This window comes from Triticum aestivum, chromosome 7D (assembly GCF_018294505.1).
Source record: "Triticum aestivum cultivar Chinese Spring chromosome 7D, IWGSC CS RefSeq v2.1, whole genome shotgun sequence".
NCBI classification, from domain to species: domain Eukaryota; kingdom Viridiplantae; phylum Streptophyta; class Magnoliopsida; order Poales; family Poaceae; genus Triticum; species Triticum aestivum.
This window is the reverse complement of record NC_057814.1, coordinates 632,784,209-632,807,492: the sequence shown is the minus strand read 5'-3', so window position 1 is coordinate 632,807,492 and position 23,284 is coordinate 632,784,209. Positions and strand designations below refer to the sequence as shown.

Here is a 23,284-nt window from a genome sequence, read left to right as displayed (position 1 = left end):
ATGTCACTTTATGATTTGCATGTGATGTTTGTCATGGTTACATCTTATTTGCTTAGAACAACGGTAGCATAAATAAGATGATCCCTCACTAAAATTTCAAGAGATGTGTTCCCCCTAACTGTGCACCGTTGCGAAGGTTCGTTGTTTTGAAGCACCACGTGATGATCGGGTGTGATAGATTATAACGTTCGCATACAAGGGTGTTGACGAGCCTAGCATGTACAGACATGGCCTCGGAACACAAGCAAAACACTTAGGTTGACTTGACGAGCCTAGCATGTACAGACATGGCCTCGGAAAACACAAGAGACCGAAAGGTCGAACATGAGTCGTATAGTAGATACGATCAACATGGAGATGTTCACCGATGATGACTAGTCCGTCTCACGTGATGATCGGACACGGCCTAGTCGATTCGGATCATGTATCACTTAGATGACTAGAGGGATGTCTATCTAAGTGGGAGTTCATTAAATAATCAGATGAACTTAATTATCATGAACATAGTCAAAAGGTCTTTGCAAATAATGTCGTAGCTTACGCTTTAGTTCTACTAAGATATGTTCCTAGAGAAAATTTAGTTGAAAGTTGATAGTAGCAATTATGCGGACTGGGTCCGTAAACTGAGGATTGTCCTCATTGCTGCACAGAAGGCTTATGTCCTTAATGCACCGCTCGGTGTGCTGAACCTCGAGCGTCGTCTGTAGATGTTACGAAACATCTGACATACACGTTTTGATGACTACGTGATAGTTCAGTGTGTAGTGCTAACGGTTTAAAATTGTGGCACCAAAGACGATTTTGAAACGTCACAGAACATATGAGATGTTCCAAAGACTGAAATTGGGATTTCAGACTAATGCCCACGTCAAGAGGTATGAGACCTCTGACAAGTTTCTTAAGCCTGCAAACTAAGGGAGAAAAGCTCAATCGTTGAGCATGTGCTCAGATTGTCTGAGTACTACAATCACTTGAATCGAGTGGGAGTTAATCTTCCAGATGAGATAGTGATGATTCTCCATAGTCACTGCCACCAAGCTATTAGAGCTTCGTGATGAACTATAACATATCAGGGATAGACATGATGATCCTTGAGCACCTCGCGATGTTTGACACCGCGAAAGTAGAAATCAAGAAGGAGCATCAATTGTTGATGGTTTGTAAAACCACTAGTTTCTAGAAGGGCAAGGGCAAGAAGGGATACTTCATGAAACGGCAAATCAGTTGCTGCTCTAGTGAAGAAACCCAAGGTTGAACCCAAACCCGAGACTAAGTGCTTCTGAAATGAGGGGAACGATCACTGAAGCAGAACTACCCTAGATACTTCATAGATGAGAAGGCTGGCAAGGTCGACAGAAGTATATTGGATATACATTATATTAATGTGTACTTTACTAGTACTCCTACTAGCACCAGGGTATTAGATACCGGTTCGGTTGTTAAGTGTTAGTAACTCAAAATAAAAGCTGCGGAATAAACGGAGACTAGCTAAAGGTGAGATGACGATATGTGTTGGAAGTGTTTCCAAGGTTGATGTGATCAAGCATCACATGCTCCCTCTACCATCGAGATTGGGGTTAAACCTGAATAATTATTATTTGGTGTTTGCGTTGAGCATAGACATGATTGGATTATGTTTATCGCAATACGGTTATTCATTAAAGGAGAATAATGGTTACTCTGTCTATTTGAATAATACCTTCAATGGTCTTGCACCTAAAATGAATGGTTTATTGAATCTCGATCGTAGTGATACACATGTTCATGCCAAAAGATATAAGATAGTAATGATAGTACCACATACTTGTGGCACTGCCACTTGAGTCATATTAGTATATATGCATGAAGAAAGTCCATACAGATGGATCATTTGGACTCACTTGATTTTGAATCACTTGAGACATGCAAATCATACCACATGGGCAAGATGACTGAAAGGCCTCGTTTTCAGTAAGATGGAACAAGAGAGCAACTTGTTGGAAGTAATACATTTGATGTGTGCAGTCCAATGAGTGCTGAGGCACGCAGTGGATATCGTTATGTTCTTACTTCATAGATGATTTGAGTAGATGCTGAGAATATTTACTTGATGAAACACAAGTCTGAATTATTGAAAGGTTCAAGTAATTTCAGAGTAAAGTTGAAGATCGTCGTGACAAGAGGATAAAATGTCTGTGATATGATCATAGAGATGAATATCTGAGTTACGAGTTTGGCACACAATTAAGAAATTGTGGAAATTATTTCACGACTAATACCGCCTGGAACACCATATTGTGATGGTGTGTCCGAACATCATAACTGCACCCTATTGGATATGGTGCATACCATGATGTCTCTTATCGAATTACAACTATCGTTTATGGGTTAGACATTAGCGACAACCGCATTCACTTTAAATAGGGCACCACGCAATTTCGTTGAGACGACACCGTATGAACTATGGTTTAGAGAAACCTAAGCTGTCGTTTCTTAAAAGTTTGGGGCTGCGACGCTTATGTGAAAAAGTTTCAGGCTGATAAGCTCGAACCCAAAGCGGATAAATGCATCTTCATAGAATACCCAAAACAGTTGGGTATACCTCCTATTTCAGATCTGGAAGCAAAAGTGATTGTTTCTAGAAACGGGTCCTTTCTCGAGGAAAAGTTTCTCTCGAAAGAATTGAGTGGGAGGATGGTGGAGACTTGATGAGGTCATTGAACCGTCACTTCAACTAATGTGTAGCAGGGCACACGAAGTTGTTCCTGTGGCACCTACACCAATTGAAGTGGAAGCTTATGATAGTGATCATGAAACTTCAGATCAAGTCACTACCAAACCTCATAGGACGACAAGGATGCGTACTACTTCAGAGTGGTACGTAATCCTGTCTTGGAAGTCATGTTGCTAGACAACAATGAACCTACGAGTTATGGAGAAGCGACGGTGGGCCCGGATTCCGACGAATGGCTCGAGGCCATAAAATCCGAGAGGATCCATGTATGAAAACAAAGTATAGACTTTGAAAGAACTACTTGATGGTCGTAAGGCTGTTGGGTACAGATGGATTTTAAAGGGAAGACAGACAATGATGGTAAGTGTCACCATTAAGAAAGCTCGACTTGTCGTTAAGATGTTTTCCGGCAAGTTCAAGGAGTTGACTGCGATGAGATTTTCTCACTCGTAGCGATGCTAAGAGTCTGTTAGAATTATATTAGCAGTTACTGCATTATTTATGAAATCTTGCAGATAGGATGTCAAAACATTGTTTCCTCGACGATTTTCTTGAGGAAAGGTTGTATGTGATACAACCAGAAGGTTTTGTCAATCCTGAAAGATGCTAACAAGTATGCAAAGCTCCAGCAATCCTTCTAAGGATTGGAGTAAGCATCTCGGAGTTGGAATGAACGCTTTGATGAGATGATCAAAGATTTTGGGCTTATACAAAGTTCATGAGAAACTTATATTTCCAAAGAAGTGAGTAGGAGCACTATAGAATTTTTGATGAGTATATGTTGTTAACATATTGTTGATCAGAAATGATGTAGAATTTCTGGAAAGCATCCAGGGTTATTTGGAAAGTGTTTTTAATGAAAAACCTGGATTAAGCTACTTGAACATTGAGCATCAAGATCTATAAGGATAGATAAAAAACGCTTAATAGTACTTTCAAATGAATACATATCGTGACAAGATTTTGAAGGAGTTCAAAATAGATCAGCAAAGAAGGAGTTCTTGGCTGTGTTACAAGGTGTGAGTATTGAGTAAGACTCAAGACCTGACCACGGCAGAAGAAAGAGAAAGGACGAAGGTCGTCCCCTATGCTTTAGACGTAGGCTCTACAATATGCTATGCTGTGTACCGCACCTGAAGTGTGCCTTGCCATGAGTTAGTCAAGGGGTACAATAGTGATCCAGGAAGGGATCACATGACAGCGGTCGAACTTATCCTTAGTATCTAGTGGACTAAGGAATTTTCTCGATTATGGAGGTGGAAAGGGGGTTCGTCGTAAAGGGTTACGTCGATGCAAATTTTGACACTAATCCGGATGACTCTGAGTAGTGAACCGGATTCGTATAGTAGAGCAGTTATTTGGAATAGCTCCAAGTAGCACGTGGTAGCTGCACTACAAGATGACATAGAGATTTGTAAAGCACACACAGATCTGAATGTTGCAGACCCGTTGACTAAAACCTCTCTCGTAAGCATAACATGATCAAACCCTAGAACTCATTGAGTGTTAATCACATGGTGATGTGAACTAGATTATTGACTCTAGTGAACTCTTGGGTATTAGTCACATGGCGATGTGAACTTTGAGTGTTAATCACATGGTGATGTGAACTAGATTATTGACTCTAGTGCAAGTGGGAGACTGTTGGAAATATGCCCTAGAGGCAATAATAAAATGGTTATTATTGTATTTCCTTGTTCATGATAATTGTCTGTTGTTCATGCTATAATTGTATTAACTGGAAACCGTAATACATGTGTGAATACATAGACCACAACATGTCCCTAGTAAGCCTCTAGTTGACTAGCTCGTTGATCAATAGATGGTTATGGTTTCCTGACATGGACATTGGATGTCATTGATAACGGGATCACATCATTAGGAGAATGATGTGATGGACAAGACCCAATCCTAAGCATAGCACAAGATCGTGTAGTTCGTTTGCTAGAGCTTTTCTATTGTCAAGTATCATTTCCTTAGACCATGAGATTGTGCAACTCCCGGATACCGTAGGAATGCTTTGGGTGTACCAAACGTCACAACGTAACTGGGTGGCTATAAAGGTGCACTACAGGTATCTCCGAAAGTGTCTGTTGGGTTGGCACGAATCGAGACTGGGATTTGTCACTTCGTATGACGGAGAGGTATCTCTGGGCCCACTCCGTAATGCATCATCATAATGAGCTCAATGTGACTAAGGAGTTAGCCACGGGATCATGCGTTATGGTACGAGTAAAGTGACTTGCCGGTAACGAGATTGAACAAGGTATTGGGATACCGACGATCGAATCTCGGGCAAGTAACATACCGATTGACAAAGGAATTGTATACGAGATTGATTGAATCCTCGACATCGTGGTTCATCCGATGAGATCATCGTGGAACATGTGGGAGCCAACATGGGTATCCAGATCCCGTTGTTGGTTATTGACCGGAGAGTCGTCTCGGTCATGTCTGCATGTCTCCCGAACCCGTAGGGTCTACACACTTAAGGTTCGGTGACGCTAGAGTTGTAGAGATATTAGTATGCGGTTAACCGAAAGTTGTTCGGAGTCCCGGATGAGATCCCGGACGTCATGAGGAGTTCCGAAATGGTCCGGAGGTAAAGATTTATATATGGGAAGTCCTATTTTGGCCACCGGAAAATGTTCGGGATTTTTCGGTATTGTACCGGGAAGGTTCTAGAAGGTTCCGAAGTGGGGCCCACCTGCATGGGGGGACCCACATGAACGTGGGTAGTGGGGGCAAGGCCCCACACCCCTGGTCAAGGCGCACCAAGATCCCACCTTAGAAGGAATAAGATCATATCCCGAAGGGATAAGATCAAGATCCCTAAAAAAGGGGGATAACAATCGGTGGGGAAGGGAAATGATGGGATTTCTTTCCCCCACCTTTGCCAACGCCCCAATGGACTTGGAGGGCAAGAAACCAGCCCCCTCCACCCCTATATATAGTGGGGAGGCGCATGGGAGCAGCACCCCAAGCCCTGGCGCCTCCCTCCCTCCCGTGACACCTCTTCCTCCCCGTTTGCGCTTGGCGAAGCCCTGCCGGGATCCCGCTACTTCCACCACCACACCATCGTGCTGCTGGATCTCCATAAACTTCTCCTCCCCTCTTGCTGGATCAAGAAGGAGGAGACGTCCCCGCTCCGTACGTGTGTTGAATGCGGAGGTGCCGTCCGTTCGGCGCTAGGATCATCGGTGATTTGGATCACGACGAGTACGACTCCATCAACCCCGTTCTCTTGAACGCTTCCGCGCGCGATCTACAAGGGTATGTAGATGCACTCCCCCCTCTCTCGTTGCTAGATGACTCCATAGATTGATCTTGGTGATACGTAGAAAATTTTAAATTTCTGCTACGTTCCCCAACATCACCCATGTCCTGCTCCTCTCCATGGCTTTGGCGCCCGACGGCTGCATCGACTACTTAGCGTTGTTTCCCCAAATATAAATTACCTCCGTAGATACATGGGGCTGCCTTCAAACAGCACTCCCCATCCCGTCTAGCTTGCTACAGATCCACACAACGGTGAATAACTGAATACTGAACCGGAGTTGCATATGTGATGTGCCTATGCATTATTGGTGTTACGTTGTGTGAAGCGTGCTGAATTGGAGAAGCAGAGATGCATATGTACTGTATGTGTTTTGCTTGTACGCGCCTAATGTACGTATGTGCTGAATTCTGTATGTCATTTTTTGTCCAGGTAAGTTGAGGCACACAACAAGGACTGAGGTTGGAGAAAATAGCCGTTGTGATGTGGTAAAAAATATTATGTTTATTGTTAATAAATAGCTTTTTGTCCAGGTAAGTTGAGGCACACAACAAGGACTAAGGTTGGAAAAATAGTCGTTGTGATGTGGTAAAGAAAATATTATGTTTTTTGTTAATAAATGATTACAAAGTATAAAAGATTTTTTTGCGAGGATAAGATTTTTTTAAACATTTTGATGAGATGGTTGACAAGACATGAACAATTAATTAGTTGTGTATCATTAGTACCACACTAAAAATGTTTTAGTGATGTTTCCATGGATCTTGGTTAAGATCAAAGTTTGCATGAACTGAACGTGTTTTGCTGATACAATCATCACAAAATTTGAATACAGTTCTGTTATTTCTGCCGTTGCAACGCACGGGCATATGTGCTAGTTACTCCTATAAAGGATACTAGAGTAGCTGTCTCCTGGGCTCTTTGAAGGCGCGAGTGCCCTCCATGCAGTCCGTTTGTTGGTGGCGTGTTGTCGAGGTCTCTCAGGTGCTCTTTGCGTTGTGTGATCTACCCGAATGACGCGCACCTAGGCGACCCGCTGGGCCACCGTTATACGGTGGTTTTGGTCGTGCCCGCGTTCGCACATGATGGCGTGGTCGGACCTGCACATAGTACAAGTTTGTTGTATTTCCTTTTCCAAACCTGCATCAATCTAATATACTCCATTCTATATTGTCTGTGAAAATACCTCTAGTAGAAAACAAAAACAATATAGGATTCAACTTCACTCTTTCTCATGCCAAAATAAAAGACAAAGTGCCAACATAGCACTCAACTTTCAGTTATTACTGAATTACCCTTCTTCCAAAGAAAACAAATATACCCTTGTACGTAATTTTTTTTCCAACCCTATCACCACGCACGCATCTCTCCTTCCTCTCCTTCCGCTTCCCGAGCCGGCCGGCGGCGGCGCGCCGCCCCGCCGCCGCCGCTTCCCATTGACCTCCGCCTGTACTCCCGCTCTCATCTCCGCTGCTCTCCCCGCACGGCCCCCGCCCCAATCTTCTGCTCGCCCCCGCGCCGCCTATCGCCTGCAAGTTGGCTCGCCGCCACCCGCTCGACCACGCCCCCGACGACGAAGGCGCGGCGACCGCGACCTCGACCTCGACCGCCCTTGCTCTGGCGCCCTCCCTGGCTCGGCCCCCCGCGACCTCGACAGCGTCTCTTGCTGGGTCTGTTCCTCACTCTCCTTTCTTTCCTGCTGTCTCCTTACCTAGTCGCACTCACATGGCTGCAGTCTGCAGAAGTGGTCAGGCCATGAACACCAATGTGGGGTTGCTTTCTTTCAGCTTTTGTACAAAAGAAATCATGCGGCTTAAACCGGGAAAAAAAATACAACATACTACTAGTTTCTAGGCTTGGAAGTTGGAATGTGCAATGAAGAGAACTACAGGAACTACAATCATAGCAACATCAAACTCATTGCTCCAGTGTCAATGCCAATAATCTGATAATCACCGGCTGATTTCGCCCTCCCAGTAACCTAAAAATGAAAGTTCGGATGTCAAACAAAGCTCACTTTTCAGACTCGGTTACATCATCTATATCCAGATATGTTTTACTCACTGCAAGTTGAGCTGTGTACTGGCTACCGCAATGTTACCCTGCACGGGAATCCATCCCCTGAGAGCCGGCCGCCGCTTATGGAGCACGAACTATGATCCCAAATCAATGGCAAGAAATTTGACCACTCGTAAACCAGATAGAGTACAAGTTAACAATTCGACGTGCTTCTGCTTCATCTGTCTTTTCTTGGCTACTATAGCTGACACTGTATTGTTTCTGTTTCTCAGCTTATGGACAAGGCGGGTCCAAGATGGAAGAAGGGCAAAGACGGCAAGGACTTTGCAGCTCTGGCAGCAGCTCACCCCATGTCAAGCATTGTTGCTGAGCTCCAGTCCTCGCTGAAAGGCTCGAAACTTGTGGCAACTTTATCTAATCAGGGCAGGGATGCGACCCTCGGTGTGAATCTGCAGCAAGCTACACTACTTAACCGTGCTGCCTTTGGCCGGGTGCTGGATAATGCCGAAGCAGGGAAACAGTGGTTCCAGCTGGGGGCTGAGGAGGTCTTCTATCTTTACCATGGTTTGAAGTGCATCTCAGTGTCAGAGAGCAAGAAGCTGTTGAGTGAAGGGGAGCTGTGGGATCACTTATGCTCTGCATCAGAGTCATTTCCCGAGATGTACAAGGCATACTCGCATCTCAGATCGAAGAACTGGGTGGTGCGGTCAGGTTTGCAGTATGGCGCAGATTTTGTAGCTTACCGTCATCATCCAGCGCTCGTCCACTCAGAGTTTGCTGTGGTTGTAGTTCCAGAAGGAGTGGAGTTCGGCGGTAGGTGTGGCCGCCTCAAGGTGTGGTCTGACCTTCTGTGCGCACTCCGAGCCTCTGGCAGTGTGGCCAAGACATTGCTGGTTCTGACAGTCTCCAGCAGTATTTGTGAACTGAGCTCCCCAGACTGTTTAGAACAACTGGTTGTTCATGAGAGAACAATTACTAGGTGGATAGCCCAGCAGTGCCGTGAGCAGCGATGTGAACCGTCCAGAGAAGAAGCAAATAACGAAGAACAGGATCACACAAGAGAAACAGTAGTTTTCAATTATTGGGGTGTAATACTAGGCTTCACAGTTCTTTCTAGCTTACTTGTATACAAGCTGAGATTCCGACAATAAAGCTAAATATTTCTCTGTACTCCTATTGGTGTGCATTTTCGAAAGATTTCTACAAATGGTGCATACATAGCCACATACATATATCCATACAACTGTATCTGACTGCAGAGCTCTGGACTGGCATTTTCTGTGCCTTTAGAAACCTCTGAATGACCATCGCACTCCAGTGTATTGAAGAAAAGAGGTACACCAGATACATTTTCTTATTTGCAGACTTTTTTCCTTATATACTTTCAGTGTTTAGTACTTGAACACATTCAGGCCTTAAGTATACATTTAATAAACATCAGAGTCGATATCTACTGTATTGAAGAACTGAAGGTACAATGTCTGTAAAGGATGTATGATCATAGACAGAGGTGGCAACATGAAGTCTGTAAATACACATATTATATCATATTATTATTATGTATATATATTCAACAATTTGACTTGATCTGTCTCTGAATTGATAGATCCGCATACAGTAAATAATTTAATCGCCATAATTAGAGATCATTATGTGATCTTAAAGCACAACTGTGGAAATAACAGCATGCACAATGGTAGCTATTCATTCTTTCTTCCTATTTGAGGCTCCCGCCTTTAGGTGCGCATTGGCAATTCTATCTGGTAATTCACTGTGTGGTTCTTCCATATACCACTCTCGAGGTACTTCTCATATAAGCTAGCTTCTCCATCATAGTTCACTGAAAGAACTGCTGTGCTCCTTGTCCCATAGAGCCCCTTTGCAAAAACAGAAACATGTGAAAAAATGTAAATAAATCTAGCATTGCAGTATCGATATAGGCTTCTGTACTAGAACAACTACGTGTTACTTTAGTGGTTAAGAGCTATAATTTTTCAGATAATTCAACTCTGAATGTACTTGTAAACTGCAATCAAGTCAAAGATTTTATGCTCACTTCGTCAGTTTGCACCTCGATGAAGATGGAGCTCAGACCGTGCTCCCAGTTGGGATCACAACCGGTGTTTGGCAGCCTATCTTTATCGGCCCTCGTCGTGTCAGTCATTAGTCTGTCAGCTATATCCTTCGCTTCAACTTCATCATCACCATGCTTCCTTATAAACTCCCTGAAGTTTTTACCAAGGCGAATTGCCTACAAGCAATATATGCAATGATGAAAAATTATCTGCACTGCGTTCCTTGGCACATTATAGTATACTGAATGGTCCCTGAGACAGAGTGGCTTGCAATCATGTGCTATCTACTCCTGTCTTGCTGCTTGTACATGCAGTGCTATTAATCGAGTTAAATGCACTGCCCTCTATAACTACGGAAGTACTTGAAAGGCTTTCATGTTGCTTTCTCACATCTTTTCCAGCTCAAAAGTCTCCTTTAGGATTCTTAGTGCAGTACAAGTAAAATCAACAAAGGACTCCTCATTGGACATTCTAGCTATTGGACATGGAGTAGTTCTGTTACCTTCTGCCAAGGGCTGTCTAGCCTTGCATTGGACAACACATGGAGTCCTGGTGAGACGAGCTGAATCGTCGCAGGCTGCCCCTTTGGCCGGTTTGACACATAAACCATGACATTCCTGGTTAGATCAGCTAGTATAAGGTTGAAGCCATTGTACTCATCAGCTTCTTTTGCCACTTCAGTTGCAACCTCCAGCGGGCTCTTGTTGCCCTGCACAATACAGATTCTGCGGTTCATGCTTATGTTTGGAGCAAGATAATTCGACGCTGATTGTGCTCACCCTTAGTGCAATCATATGCATGTTTTAAACTGTAAAACCATGAATTCATGAATTATCCTATGAATGCTTATTTTTTGACGGACGACAGCAGTTTAACAATTGTAATAGTAGCAACTAAAAATATTTTAAAAGGTAAAGTTTTAGTTTCTAAAAATGGGATTTTATGTCTTTGTCTTGATGTAAGCAATCTCTGTACCAATCACCATCAGTACTCAGAAGAATGGAATAAACACTAGACAGATAGCGACTTTCAGCACATAAAAAAGATTCTGACAGGAAAGCATAGTACAAAACACCAACTCTGTTTGTACAAATGAAACATATCTTTCTTATCACACCTACATTGATAACCACCAACTTGAGTTTTGATTTACCTGCAGGAACCTGAGGGGCAGGTCTCCCCTAGTGCGTGCGCCAGGCATCGCATCAGGCTCGAGCACATTGGTCAGGAAGGCAAGTCTGCCATCTTTGGTGCTCCCCATCCATGTTCCTCCACCAAGTACATCCCTGCCACCAAGAATCTTCATTGAGCCCTCCCCCCACCATCCTACTGCCTTTGTAGGCCTGCAATTCATGAAGAACAGCTGATGAACATATAACATTGTTATTCTGCAACTAGAATTTCCGATGTGGCCGAGTGAAGGAAGTGAGCAGTAGCATTAGGATCTGAATGTTTGCATGAAATACGGTTTGTGATTCATGGGGCTGTCATCTGGGAGCATGTAATTCAGGAGGGAAGGGCCAAACTCCAAAACGAATCCGAAATACCGTAAGGATCAGTGGTACCAAATGAACAATCCTGTACCTGCTATGGAACTCATCTCTGTTGAGCAGAAGCAGGAGCTGATGCTGTGGGTGAGCCTGCCAAATCCATGCAGCGATACACATGGCTTCAGGTGTTCCTTCTTGCTTCTAAATAATCCACTTGTTTCGCAACCGTGCGCCTTGTGTGTTTGTGTATGTTTACCTGATACTTCTCCCCGTACACGCCTTTGTATTTATAGGAAGAAGGCTGAAGGGGAGAGAGAAGAGGAGCGGAGCCCACAGAGAGCCTTACATTATTTGCCTGCAACAAACCAGGTGCTCTGCAGTCTGTTATTCTTCTGTCAGAGAGTTCCATCCTGCTCACTTACCAAGCTATTACCTGGCATCTCTGGTCCTGAGGGTCCCCTACTTACCACTAACTTCTTCCCTACAGGTACCCTTGACTTGTGTGATAGTGGGGAAATATTTAGTATTTTCTTTCGGGATAACTCCCAGTTTGGCCCATCCTCTTGGCTCAGAATGGGGACAGCATCTACCACGATTAACGCCAACTCTATCACTTTTAGTGCTTGCTTGGAGATGCAAGTTTGATGCTCTTTTCCTGTAGGTTGCTGTTCTATTATTTCTGGGGACAGAAGCAAAAGGCACGTGAATCGCTATTAGGGTAGAGATTCATACAATGAGTGATCAGCAGGCAGATCTGCAAAAAAAAAAATCTGTAGATTCTGGAGAATGATCTTGCTGATCCATATCTTAATGCAGGTGAGATCTTGACTGGATCACTCTCCTGTACTGGACTGGAATCGGATATACACAAGTGGTAAACAACGGCCTGGTCTTTCCAAGCACATGACTCTGCGCCGTTGCGTATTGAAACCCGCCTACCTGTATCCTGTGGGTAGTTGGCTTTGATGGTTCCACACGTGTCACTCCAGGAAAACAACACGCCTTTCAGGTATACATCATCTGTCCTATCTGCTTCCAGGCAAGTCAATTTTGTCTTCCTGTGCAGCAACATACTTTTCTTCTTTGCCTTGCTCATGCAGTCATGCTTATCATGTCGTGAGATAGACATGTCAAGTGGAGTAATTAAAAAGGGTAAAAAATTGCTGATTCGTAGCACCCAGAATACCAAGATAGCACATACGCTGTGGTTTAGGATTTGCAGAGGGGTCATATGTTATGTCCACCTGGTATGACAAGTTGTCTAATTTTCTACTGTTGAAAGGGGAAGGAAAACCAGTAACTTTCTGGTCACGGTATAGGTAGGTGGTTTATATCTCCTTATGATTACATTCAGGTCATCATACTCTTAATTATCCATTACATCACTGCCTTCTAGAGCTGACATGAATTGGATGTCATACCAAACAAAGTCTCGGAAGATTGTTGGCCACTATTATGCACTGAACTTCACTGCTTATCTGCGCCCTCCCAGTTTTACCACAAGTAGTAACGAGATATTTGGCTGCTGCACCTTTAATTAAGTGTAGTTGTCCTTGATGCTTAGCTTCATTTAGCTTTGTAGTATGACTAATGTGTATTTTTGTTGGTGTTAGGACGATGATACCCAGCATTTGGTAAGGACGGTCGAATCAGGTAAGTTGCTGACTCTCACTAATTCAGTCTAAGCAGACAACTTCATCCTGTTTGGTGGGGAGGCACTTTCAGAGCCTTCTTATGCAGTGGTGGTTGCTCATGGAATCATCAGCGTGTAACAGGCTGCAAGAGCCTAGGAGGTAGTCTGGCCCCATTTTCGGTGCACACTTGGTAGTTGTCAGTGCTACACATGCTACAATAATGGAGGCATGCACCTGCTCATTTTTGACATGCAATTGCTTGAATAAAAAAGGAACATTTATTATGGGTCAGCAAAATTAGAAGGATAATCGCACAAGGTGCCCACATAGGCTGGGGGGGTCACTCAACCTACAATGTCGGCTGCCCAATTACTCTCTCACCATGCCTATGCCATTATGCATATGTATGGTACTACTGCCCCTTGGCTGCCAATTGCTAACTGCTACATTTCTTGCCAACTCTCGTGCGCCCTTAGTTATTGCCACCATAACAATAATGCTCGCTGCTCTAACGTGCGGGCGTACGCATATGGGCGGCTATGATGAACGCCGTGCAAATCAATTCCATGGAAACAAAGGTGGGGATGGAGGAAAAAGTTGGTGAGACCTCTGCTCTTCCTGCAACCAGAAACACCATGATTTTGCTGCTGCTTGTCATCTTGTTACTTATGCTTCTGTTTTTGTACCCAGGTTTGAGTACTTTTTTATCAGCTTGAGATTCTCGTGTTTACTATATGATGATGAGTTGGTGAGACCGCTGCCCTGCTCTTCCTGCAAGCAGAGGCAGTGATGATTTTGCTGCTTCTTGTCATCTTGTTACTTATGCATGTGCTTTTGTACCCAGGTTTGAGTACTTGTATTTTCAGCTTGAGATTCTTGTTGTTACTATTTTATGATTGATTGTGTGGTACTCTGGTGGTTAAAATTACTATTTGTTACGGTAGAGGAATCACTAGAATCTTGAGGTCAAAGGTCAAAGTTGCGTTTATGAGAGAGTTACAGTGAGTTGTAGCTGAACATGGAGCAAGTATAATTAAAGCTGCAATATATTTCCTGTTTGGAAATAAATAGATTACAGTGTTCCTGATTTTTTTCTGTAAATTTAGTATATATTCCTTTTTTTAAATGCTCCTGAGTGTTGAAAATGTTGAAAAGGCCATGCTGGGCCCAGTTAACATTAGCCTATCTGGCCCATAATTGACCAACGAAATGGGCTTTGGCTACAGTGGTGTCCAGATAGCCAAAGCCCATTGTAGCCAAGGATGCATCTGATGCCAAGGGCTAAATGGGCTTTGGCTACAAAGCCTAAAGGGATCAAACTTTTTTAGAAAAAAGGTAAGGATGCATCTGAAACTAAATTTCACATGGAAACATGCCAAGATAAGAGACAAAAAGAAGGTAGCGATGCGATGAAAATAGTAATTACATACTTCAAAATTTTGCAAACAATGGTTTATCCTCTTGTATTAAGTTATCTAAACTAATTCAGTGTCGACGGCGATCTGTTGGCGACTTCCTTGTCGGCATTGGCGAACCTAGAGTTAAAGGCCTCCAGCTCCTCAAATTGACGAGCTCTTACCTATCAAAAGGGCCACTCACAATTTATTTTGATGGTATAAACCGAAACAACTAGCAATCTAGCATCGGTTTAGTCAATAATATAAAACATGAAGAGACACTGAAAAACAAGCTCATGCTACTCACATGACATTACTAAAAATAACAATTACCCTCTTCATTAGCACACTCATATGTATGTTATGACTATTACTAGTGTTGGCTGTTAACATATTTTATGGAGTCACAAAATTATATACATACCTCAAAACGGCCTCCTGGTTTTTCTTTATTGCCCTGAAAAGAAGAAGGGGCGCTTATAAGTGGTGAGCATTGAGAACCAAGACATGGAATTTAACTGCTGAGAAAAACTGGACAAATAATACCTCGCCTTGGAGCGTGGGAACTGCACGATGGACCACGTACTGCGTGTCTACGACGCCGATTTGCTCTTCAGGATCCTGCCAATTTCAAATGAGAGGTATGAATCAATATGTGAAACCAAATGCTGTTAGGCATATGTACACAAACATATATTTTGAGTCGCTGCTCAAAAATGATATAATGCTTATTACATCGACGCATCTCCAGAAATAGGAGTCGATAGGCCATTCATGGACCAGGTCATTCTGCAGGCAAACACATCGTCCCTCCTTGAGATCACACAAGCCCAGAAATGTCAGTCCTGTGCTCCAATCATGCATACATACCTGGATCATGTGCCACACGCATCTCCAGGCATCCCTCGAGAACACCGGCGCCATCACCTCCACAAACCTGTATCCATGCTTGCATCTTCACTTTCGAAACGAAAAATCGCAAACGAGAATGAGTGGTTCTGGAGTGGGGTTACGTACCCGCTGCAGGGCCGCTTGTGCACGTCCCAGCAATGCTCACCCCCTGCATCTGTCCTGTTCATCCATGGCATTGCAGACAACCCAAATTCAGACTATGCTAACATGTTTGCCTAGGCACGTACCCCCTCCGTCCCATAATATAAGATCTTATTACATCCGATATGAGGGAGTACTACGCATCATCATGGCGGCGCGCTTACTTGTGCATCTCGCTGCCGTTTTCTCCTGGCGGTGATGCCGTACATCGGCGCCGGCCCCTTGGTTGCGTCCAGCCCCGGCTGCGAGATCTCCAGCCCGTGCCTCCTCACGAGGTCAAGGTACCTGAAACCATGCATCCACAACCTACCTCTTCATCATCACCCACCACATATATTCAGAGCTTGGGGAAAAGCATATATAGCTAGAGGCAGACATACGGTTCTGCAGCGAAGTTGTCGACGCCGAGGTCCTCGTCCCACACGAACACGTAGTCGTAGGGCGCCACCACGCTCGGGTGCAGGAACCTCTTGGCGAACCACCTTCCTTGTTAGTATTGTTTTCAGGCCAAAAAGTGGGAAGATTGTCAGTGAACTTAGAAATTCAGAGAGTGTGGGGAGTGTACAGTACAGACAGTAGTTAAATGTTCGTACCATTTGGTCTGCTTCCTGGCGCTGACATGGGCGACCTTCTTCGACCACGCGAACTCTTCGTCCCACTCCGTCGTGCGGCCATCATAGTGGAACAGCACGACATCGAAGCTATCGGAGAACCGCATCATTGGTCATTTGATCGATGGTCATTTGTCGGAGAACTGCATCATTGGTCATTTGTCGGAGAACTGCATCATTGGTCATTTGATCGATGGTCATTTGTCGGAGAACTGCATCATTGGTCATTTGATCGATGGTCATTGCTCAGAGTCAGACTAGTGATGGTCATTTGATCGAAGTTCTACATCCGGAACACTGTCTAGTGCTTCTTTCTTTACCTTGTGGACAGTTGCATTGACGTTGGCTCTCTCGCCGTACCCTACCGCGAGCGCGAGGAGGTACTTGCCAGTCGCGCTGTCCTGCGCACAGCGCACCGTATGATCAAATGAAACGATGAATTAAAGATGAAATGCAACAAGATCAGACAGAGCAAAGGGTGAACTCTGTCAGGTTGTTCGGAGATGGGAACTAAACACGAAAGGCAAGACGAAGACGTAGCTCTCTCGGGGATCCCCAGAGCCGGCGCAGGTGAAGATCAGACTCTGCGACGACGATTCGCAGCGGCAGCCGCCTGTCTGCACCTTCAAATTTTGTCGCCGCGACCTGTACAATCTCGAGATACATTGATCAACAGACCATTTTGTTACTTAGCTGGGACGAAGTTAAGCTGGATCGTTCAGAAAGTTGAGAAACTCAATGTACCGGTGCTGAACCGGTGGCATCTGTTCCTGAACGGCGCCCCCCATAGTCTGCCCAGCGTGCTGCCTTGACTGAAGCTGCAGTTCGTGGTGCTCCAAGGCAGGATGCCACACTGAAGCTGCATGTAAGAGTCCCCAGGAAGGGAACATGCCATTCATTATCTATTCAGATCAAATACCAGCTCACAGAGCCTCAGAGTCGATACAGAATGAACTAGCAATGCTTATGCTTACCTTTGGTGTGATGTCCACAGGAAAGGAAATGCCGACGAGGAATAGCGCCGTCAGGACCGGCCTTGCTTTCATTTTCATCCTCGGTTGCTCAATGTACACGTGTATGTGTGTATTCACAACGGGGAAACCACCGGAGAAGATGGATTGATCGATGGATGGATGCTGGGTGGCAAACAAAGACACAGGAAAGAACACAAAGAACCTCAATTGTGTGTCCGTGATGTGAAGGTAGCTAGCTAGCTAGGGTGCGGTGGAGAAGAAGACTAGCTTCGTTCAGGGGAATGGAGAAGAAGACTTTAAAATTAGCATCCAACGAACCTGCAGGATGATTGCAACATACGGGCACACTTGATTAGCATTGAGACTTGAGAGGCGTAAGTTTGACTTGCGCATGCACTCACCCAAGTGCAGCACACTGATACACTTCGTTTAGACGTGGGCGCGCGGCGCTCTCCTCTCCACCCAGTACAGACGCCACCTTTTATATTGGATTGAACGGAAGAAAATCGAGGAGTTTGCCGGGGGAGATCCATCAACGCAGCATGATGCATTTGGTTTGACGGAAGAAATGGTTTATTATAGGGGTTGGGTTATCTCTATCTGCAACAACAAAGTTTTTTTTTTTGGCCATCTGTAACAAAATAACAAAGTTAGGACATCAAATATTTTTGCTCTTTCGCTAGATGTATGTAATAAGTTCCCTGAAAATTAAATCTGGGTCACTCGATCTTTTGACCGTTGATTGATGTTTCAAGATTCGTGCTCCTTTTTTTCTGCCATGTGATGTGTCTTGTTTTGGGCTGGAAATTTTTGACTGACCTCTTTATCTTGGGTCTGTCAATTCCTTAACAGGCTGGCCCATTAACCCGTGCGACCCAACAAGCTCTGTGTAGCCCAGCTGATGACCTAGCCCTCCCTCTCTCCCTTTGTTTTTTCTGTTTATGCGTTTCTATTTTTTATTTTTCTTTCTTAGTCTTTTCTATTTATTTTTATTTTGTGGTTTGAGTGTGAACACATACACACAGATACTGTACAATGTGTGCAAAAATTGCAATGCTGTATGATTATTCTTTTGCCTACCGAAAAGTGCAATTTTGTGTATTGCTAGCGAATTCACGCTATATATGTTTCTTTTTGCAGGGAATGTTTAGAGTTGCCAATATTTGGCAAAATGTTGATTCATTTCCATTTCGTCAAATTACGAGCACTCAATATGTCCCCTTTTTTAGCAAAGGTCTCGTCAAAATTTTCTATGAATCTTACAGATACATGGTAGTAATTCTATAGGTTTTATATATACTTTTGAGTATTATGTAACCATTTCATCTTTTGTTTGAAGACGTCCGGACACGATGGCATCACAGGCTCTTCTTCATGCTCGACACATTCGGGCCATGTGGGGGAAGATTTTTAGTTGGATTAACATATGAATAAAGTGCCCGAAGCCGGTTCTCGTTTTCTGGTGTTTTGTGTTTTCAGGCAAGATAAGTATTTTGTACTAACAAGAAAATACGAGGATAGGTTTCTAGTAAAAAAAACCAGAAGGACCCAACCACCAGGCCTTAGGTGCCCGAGGGGAGCCAGCTCCCTTCCTATAAAAACTATATTGATTAATGAGAATAATAATTACATTCCAAAATTTTGGCTGATAAAACTAGGGTTTATCCTCTTGAAATCAATTATGTAAACTAGTTTAGTGTTGATGGCGATCTGTTGGCGAGTTCCTTGTCTGCATTGGCAAACCTAGAGTTAAAGGCCTCCAGCTCCTCAAATTGACGCGCTCTTACCTATCATAAGCGGCACACACAGTTATTTTGAAGGTAAAGTTGAAAGTAGCAGCATATGTTTAGTCATTTAGTATAAAAGCAGGAGAAGACCTTCAATCTCAAGCTAAAGCTACAAATACGACATTATTAAACATAACAATAACCCTCTTCACTAACACATCATATGCATCTTAACTAAGACTAGTACTGATAGTTTGCGTATTTTATAGAGATGCAAAAACGATATAGGTACCTCAAAACGGCCTCCTGTCTTTTCTTTGTCGCCCTGAAGAAGAAGAAGAAGAAGAGAATTAAGTTGCGAGAGTATTAAAATGAGCATAAGAAACAGTGCAATAATTTTTTTGGCATTGAAGCTTAAACTGACAAGAAACACCAGACAACCACCTCGCCCTGGAGCGTCGGGACTGCATGATGGACAACATACTGCGCGTCTACGACGCCTATCTGCTCTTCGGGATCCTGCCAGATTCAAATGAGAAAAAAAATCAATATGTACATCAAAATGTTGTTAGGTACTCCTATATGTATTCATGATATATTCTCATATGCTGCTGCTTGTTAATTGGACTATATATGCTTACATCGACACATCTCCAGAAATAGGAGTCGATAGGCCATCCATGGACAAGGTCATTCTGCAGCCAAACACATTGTCCTTCCTTTAAGATCAGACAAGCCAAAAATCTCAATCATGTACACCCATCATACACACCTGGATCATGTGCCACACGCATCTCCACGCGTCCCTCGAGAAGACCGGCGCCATCATCTCCACGAACCTGCATCCGTGCTTGAATCTTCAGTTTCAAAATGGAAAATCGCAAACAAAAATGACACTGGAGTGAAGAATTCGGTTAGTCAGTTACCCGCTGCAGGGCCGCTTGTGCACGTCCCAGCAGTGCTCGCCCCCTGCATCTGTCCTGTTCGTCCATGGCATGGCAGTGGCACACAGCCCAAATTCAGACTGTGCTAGCATGTTGCCTAGAAATGTACTTACTATGCATCATCATGGAAGGCATGCTTACTTGTGCATCTCGCTGCCGTTTTTCCTGGCGGTGATGTCGTACATCGGCGCCGACCCCTCGGTCGTGTCCAGCCCCGGCTGCGAGATCTCCAGCCCGTGCCTCCTCACGATGTCCAGGTACCTGCAACCAACCAGTGCATCCACAACCTACATGTTCATCATCATCACCATCCACAATATATATTCAGAGCTCAGAGGAAAGCATACAGCTAGAGGGGGACGTACGGTTCCGCGGCGAAGTTGTCGACGCCGAGGTCCTCGTCCCACACGAACACGTAGTCATAGGGCGCCACGATGCTCGGGTGCAGGAACCTCTTGGCGAACCACCTTCATCAGTCATCATTATGTTATTCAGGTAAATATGTCTGAAGATTGTCAGAGGACTGAAGTTTCCAACTGAACTTGGCTGAAACGGAACCCCTAAGTTTGAGCACAATTTGACAAATGTGTGACAAAGGTCTGAATCCTATTTGAATTTGGCTCGAAATCATGTGCCACCGGGAACATGTTGGTACATACTTAGTAATGGAAATGAGAAAACACTTGACTGAAAGAAAGTCTCCTGAGTCATGTTACCATTTGGTTTGCTTCCTGGAACTGACATGAGCGACCTCCTTGGACCACTCGAAGTCTTCGTCCCACTCCGTCGTGCGGCCGTCGTAGTGGAACAGCACGATGTCGAAGTTGTCCGAAAACTGCAAGTGCCATTTGATTATCATTGTCAGACAAGTGATGACCATGGAAGCTGTACATCTGAAACACTGAAAGTCAATTTTTTTTGCTTTTGCAAATTACACTGAAAGTCTAGTGCTTATTTACCTTGTGAACAGTTTCATTGACGTTGGCCCTCTCGGCATACCCTACCGCGAGCGCGAGGAGGTACTTGCCAGTCGCGCTGTCCTGCGCATCACATGATGAAACCATGAATCCAATCTGACAGAGCGAAGAATGAACTCTCTCGGGGAGGTTGTTCAGAGATGGAAACCTCTCTCGGGGACCCCCAGAGCCGGCGCAGGTGAAGATCAGACTCCGGGACAACGATCCCCGGAGGCAGCCGCGTCTCCGAGCCTTGAGGTTTTGCTGCTGCAACCTCTACAGTCTACACCATACATTGATCAATAGACCATTTAAATTTAGCTGGGACGAAGTACAACTGGACAATTCAGAAACTCAATGTACCGGCGCTGAACTGGTGGCATTTGGGGAACCATTGTTGCTATTCCTGAACGGCGCCCCCCATAGTCTGCCAAGCGTGCTGCTGTGCCCCCCATAGTCCCCCCATAAGCTGCAGTTCACAGCGCCACCGCTGCTGCTCCAAGGCAGGATGCCACACTGAAGCTGCATATGTAGCACCATATATAGTCCCAGTAAGACAACATACTGTACATTTTCTCAGATCAAATCAGCTCAGACTCAGTACAGAGTCAATACGGAACTAGTAATGTTATTGTTTACCTTTGGTGTGATGTCCACAGGAAAAGAAATGCCGACCAAGAACCCGATCGCCGCTGCGAACAGCGCCGTCAGGACCGGGCTTGCTTTCACGTTCATCCCCGGTCACTCTATGTACATATGTGTATGTATATTCACCACGGAAAAACCACCGGAGAAGATGGATGGATGGATGCTGGGTGACACAAGAAATAACACGAAGAACCTGAATGCTGTGTTGTGATGTGAAGGAGGAGCAGAGCAGAGCAGAGCAGGTAGCTAGGGTGGGATGGAGAAGAAGACTAGCTTTGTTCAGGGGAATGGAGAAGAAGACTTCAAAATTAGCATCGATCGAACCTAAGCATGCATCGAGACTCGAGAGGCGTGAGTTTGACTTGTACACTGACCCAAGTGCATGCTGACACACTTGGCTTCGTTCAAGTAACGGGAACGTGGGCGCGCTCTCCCATGGCTCTCAAAAACTTCCCCACCCAGTCTAGACGACACCTTTTATATTGGATGGAATGGAAGCAAATCGAGGAGTCTGCCGGCGGAGATCGATCAACGAAGCATGATGCATTTGGTTTGACTGCAACATATATAGTATTGATGCAAGCGAACGGTGCCCATGATTGTCGCTATACATTATCAATCGTTCTTTCTATCTCTTGAGAACTTTTCCTATTCTTCGCTAGGCATGGCTTCGGTCTTGTATGACTTGGCTATTTGCTACCGTGTTTCTTTGTGTGTTGGCTGTGCGCATCGCCAGGTGTAGCTAATTATAATTGTATCCCTCGATGCTATATTTTGAGTAAGTAAAACCACCCTTTATAAAGAAAAGGTTATCTGCAAGGACCCTGATAAGTGCCGAACGTCAGGCACGAGCACTTCACAACTCGAGACGTTTTTTATGGCAAGTTTAGTTACGCTAGGATGGCAACTTTAGTTAGCAAGCATGACAACTTCGTTCTTCAGTTTATCTTTTGACAAAAACTTGTCGAGTGTCACCGAAAATTGCCATCCTTGCAGGACTGGAATTGCTATCGAAAAACGTCAGGGCCGGAGTGCCACGCGCCTGACATGTGGCACTTATCATTTGGAGTCTGCAAACATTTGGTAGGACATCAAATATGTTTGTTTAGTTGCATGGGTTAAACGACCAATTCTTTTTTTTCTCTAGTCAAAGATGGGGGTGATTAGGGCATCTTCAACGGGACCCTAACATAGTACCCCCCCCCCCCTTCTGTTGGCATGACAAAAACAATTAAAATGAGCTCAAACAAAAAGAAGCGTTCAATAATGAAAGTTCTCCGTACCATGCAACTTTGGTTTTTGGATCATTTTTATCTGAGGTCATATGCAATCTTGGAACCAAAATAATATGTTGTTGGAGTAAACTCTGGAGATGGCCGGACTGTCCCACCTAACATCCTCCAAAAACAAAACGTCGTAACTAAAATGACTTCAAATACAAGAAGTGTTCAATATGAAGATTCTCCATACCGTCAAAACGAGCAACTTTGTTTTTTTTGGCTCACTTTCATCCAAGGTTGTATGCAACCTCCGAAACCAAAACAATACGCTGCTAGAGTAATATCTGGAGAGGGCAGGACCGTCCAACCTAACGTCGTCCAAAGCCAAAAATGCCATTGCCCATGGGAAAAATCTATAGTTCCTGGCTCCAAAATAAACATTTTTATAGATAGAAGTATTATTGTAAAAGAGTTAACGAATTTTCAAATTGTTCATTTTTAAAATATATGTTTTAAAATTTTAACAATTTTTAAAAAATATTGAAC

The 23,284-nt window shown here is 44.2% G+C and overlaps 4 protein-coding genes and 1 long non-coding RNA gene across 5 annotated transcripts; 1 reads left to right on the top strand and 4 right to left on the bottom strand.

The window, feature by feature from the left end:
* Window positions 1-7,324: 7,324 nt before the first annotated feature.
* On the top strand, window positions 7,325-9,179 carry LOC123166660 (probable tRNA-splicing endonuclease subunit Sen2). Its single transcript, XM_044584463.1, has 2 exons — window positions 7,325-7,660; window positions 8,282-9,179. Exon 2 carries the CDS (start codon window positions 8,285-8,287, stop codon window positions 9,158-9,160), a length of 876 nt encoding a protein of 291 aa, XP_044440398.1. The 5' UTR covers window positions 7,325-7,660; window positions 8,282-8,284; the 3' UTR covers window positions 9,161-9,179.
* Window positions 9,180-9,533: 354 nt separating this feature from the next.
* On the bottom strand, window positions 9,534-11,844 carry LOC123166661 (transport and Golgi organization 2 homolog). Its single transcript, XM_044584464.1, has 5 exons — window positions 11,669-11,844; window positions 11,238-11,427; window positions 10,587-10,793; window positions 10,066-10,260; window positions 9,534-9,886 (listed from the first exon to the last, which is right to left on the bottom strand). Exons 1-5 carry the CDS (start codon window positions 11,749-11,751, stop codon window positions 9,746-9,748), a joined length of 816 nt encoding a protein of 271 aa, XP_044440399.1. The 5' UTR covers window positions 11,752-11,844; the 3' UTR covers window positions 9,534-9,745.
* Window positions 11,845-14,616: 2,772 nt separating this feature from the next.
* LOC123165876 (uncharacterized) lies at window positions 14,617-15,386 on the bottom strand. The gene is made up of 3 exons (XR_006483219.1): window positions 15,152-15,386; window positions 15,030-15,062; window positions 14,617-14,787 (listed from the first exon to the last, which is right to left on the bottom strand). It is a non-coding gene; the product is annotated as an uncharacterized lncRNA (long non-coding RNA).
* A 418-nt stretch (window positions 15,387-15,804) lies between these two features.
* LOC123171476 (uncharacterized) lies at window positions 15,805-16,466 on the bottom strand. The gene is made up of 3 exons (XM_044588963.1): window positions 16,252-16,466; window positions 16,039-16,140; window positions 15,805-15,943 (listed from the first exon to the last, which is right to left on the bottom strand). Exons 1-3 carry the CDS (start codon window positions 16,377-16,379, stop codon window positions 15,805-15,807), a joined length of 369 nt encoding a protein of 122 aa, XP_044444898.1. The 5' UTR covers window positions 16,380-16,466.
* Window positions 16,467-18,772: 2,306 nt separating this feature from the next.
* LOC123168562 (uncharacterized) lies at window positions 18,773-21,874 on the bottom strand. The gene is made up of 13 exons (XM_044586452.1): window positions 21,510-21,874; window positions 21,234-21,392; window positions 21,040-21,153; window positions 20,874-20,954; window positions 20,631-20,749; window positions 20,280-20,381; window positions 20,056-20,175; window positions 19,897-19,950; window positions 19,743-19,809; window positions 19,612-19,665; window positions 19,415-19,489; window positions 19,263-19,295; window positions 18,773-19,030 (listed from the first exon to the last, which is right to left on the bottom strand). Exons 1-13 carry the CDS (start codon window positions 21,603-21,605, stop codon window positions 18,932-18,934), a joined length of 1,173 nt encoding a protein of 390 aa, XP_044442387.1. The 5' UTR covers window positions 21,606-21,874; the 3' UTR covers window positions 18,773-18,931.
* Window positions 21,875-23,284: the final 1,410 nt, after the last annotated feature.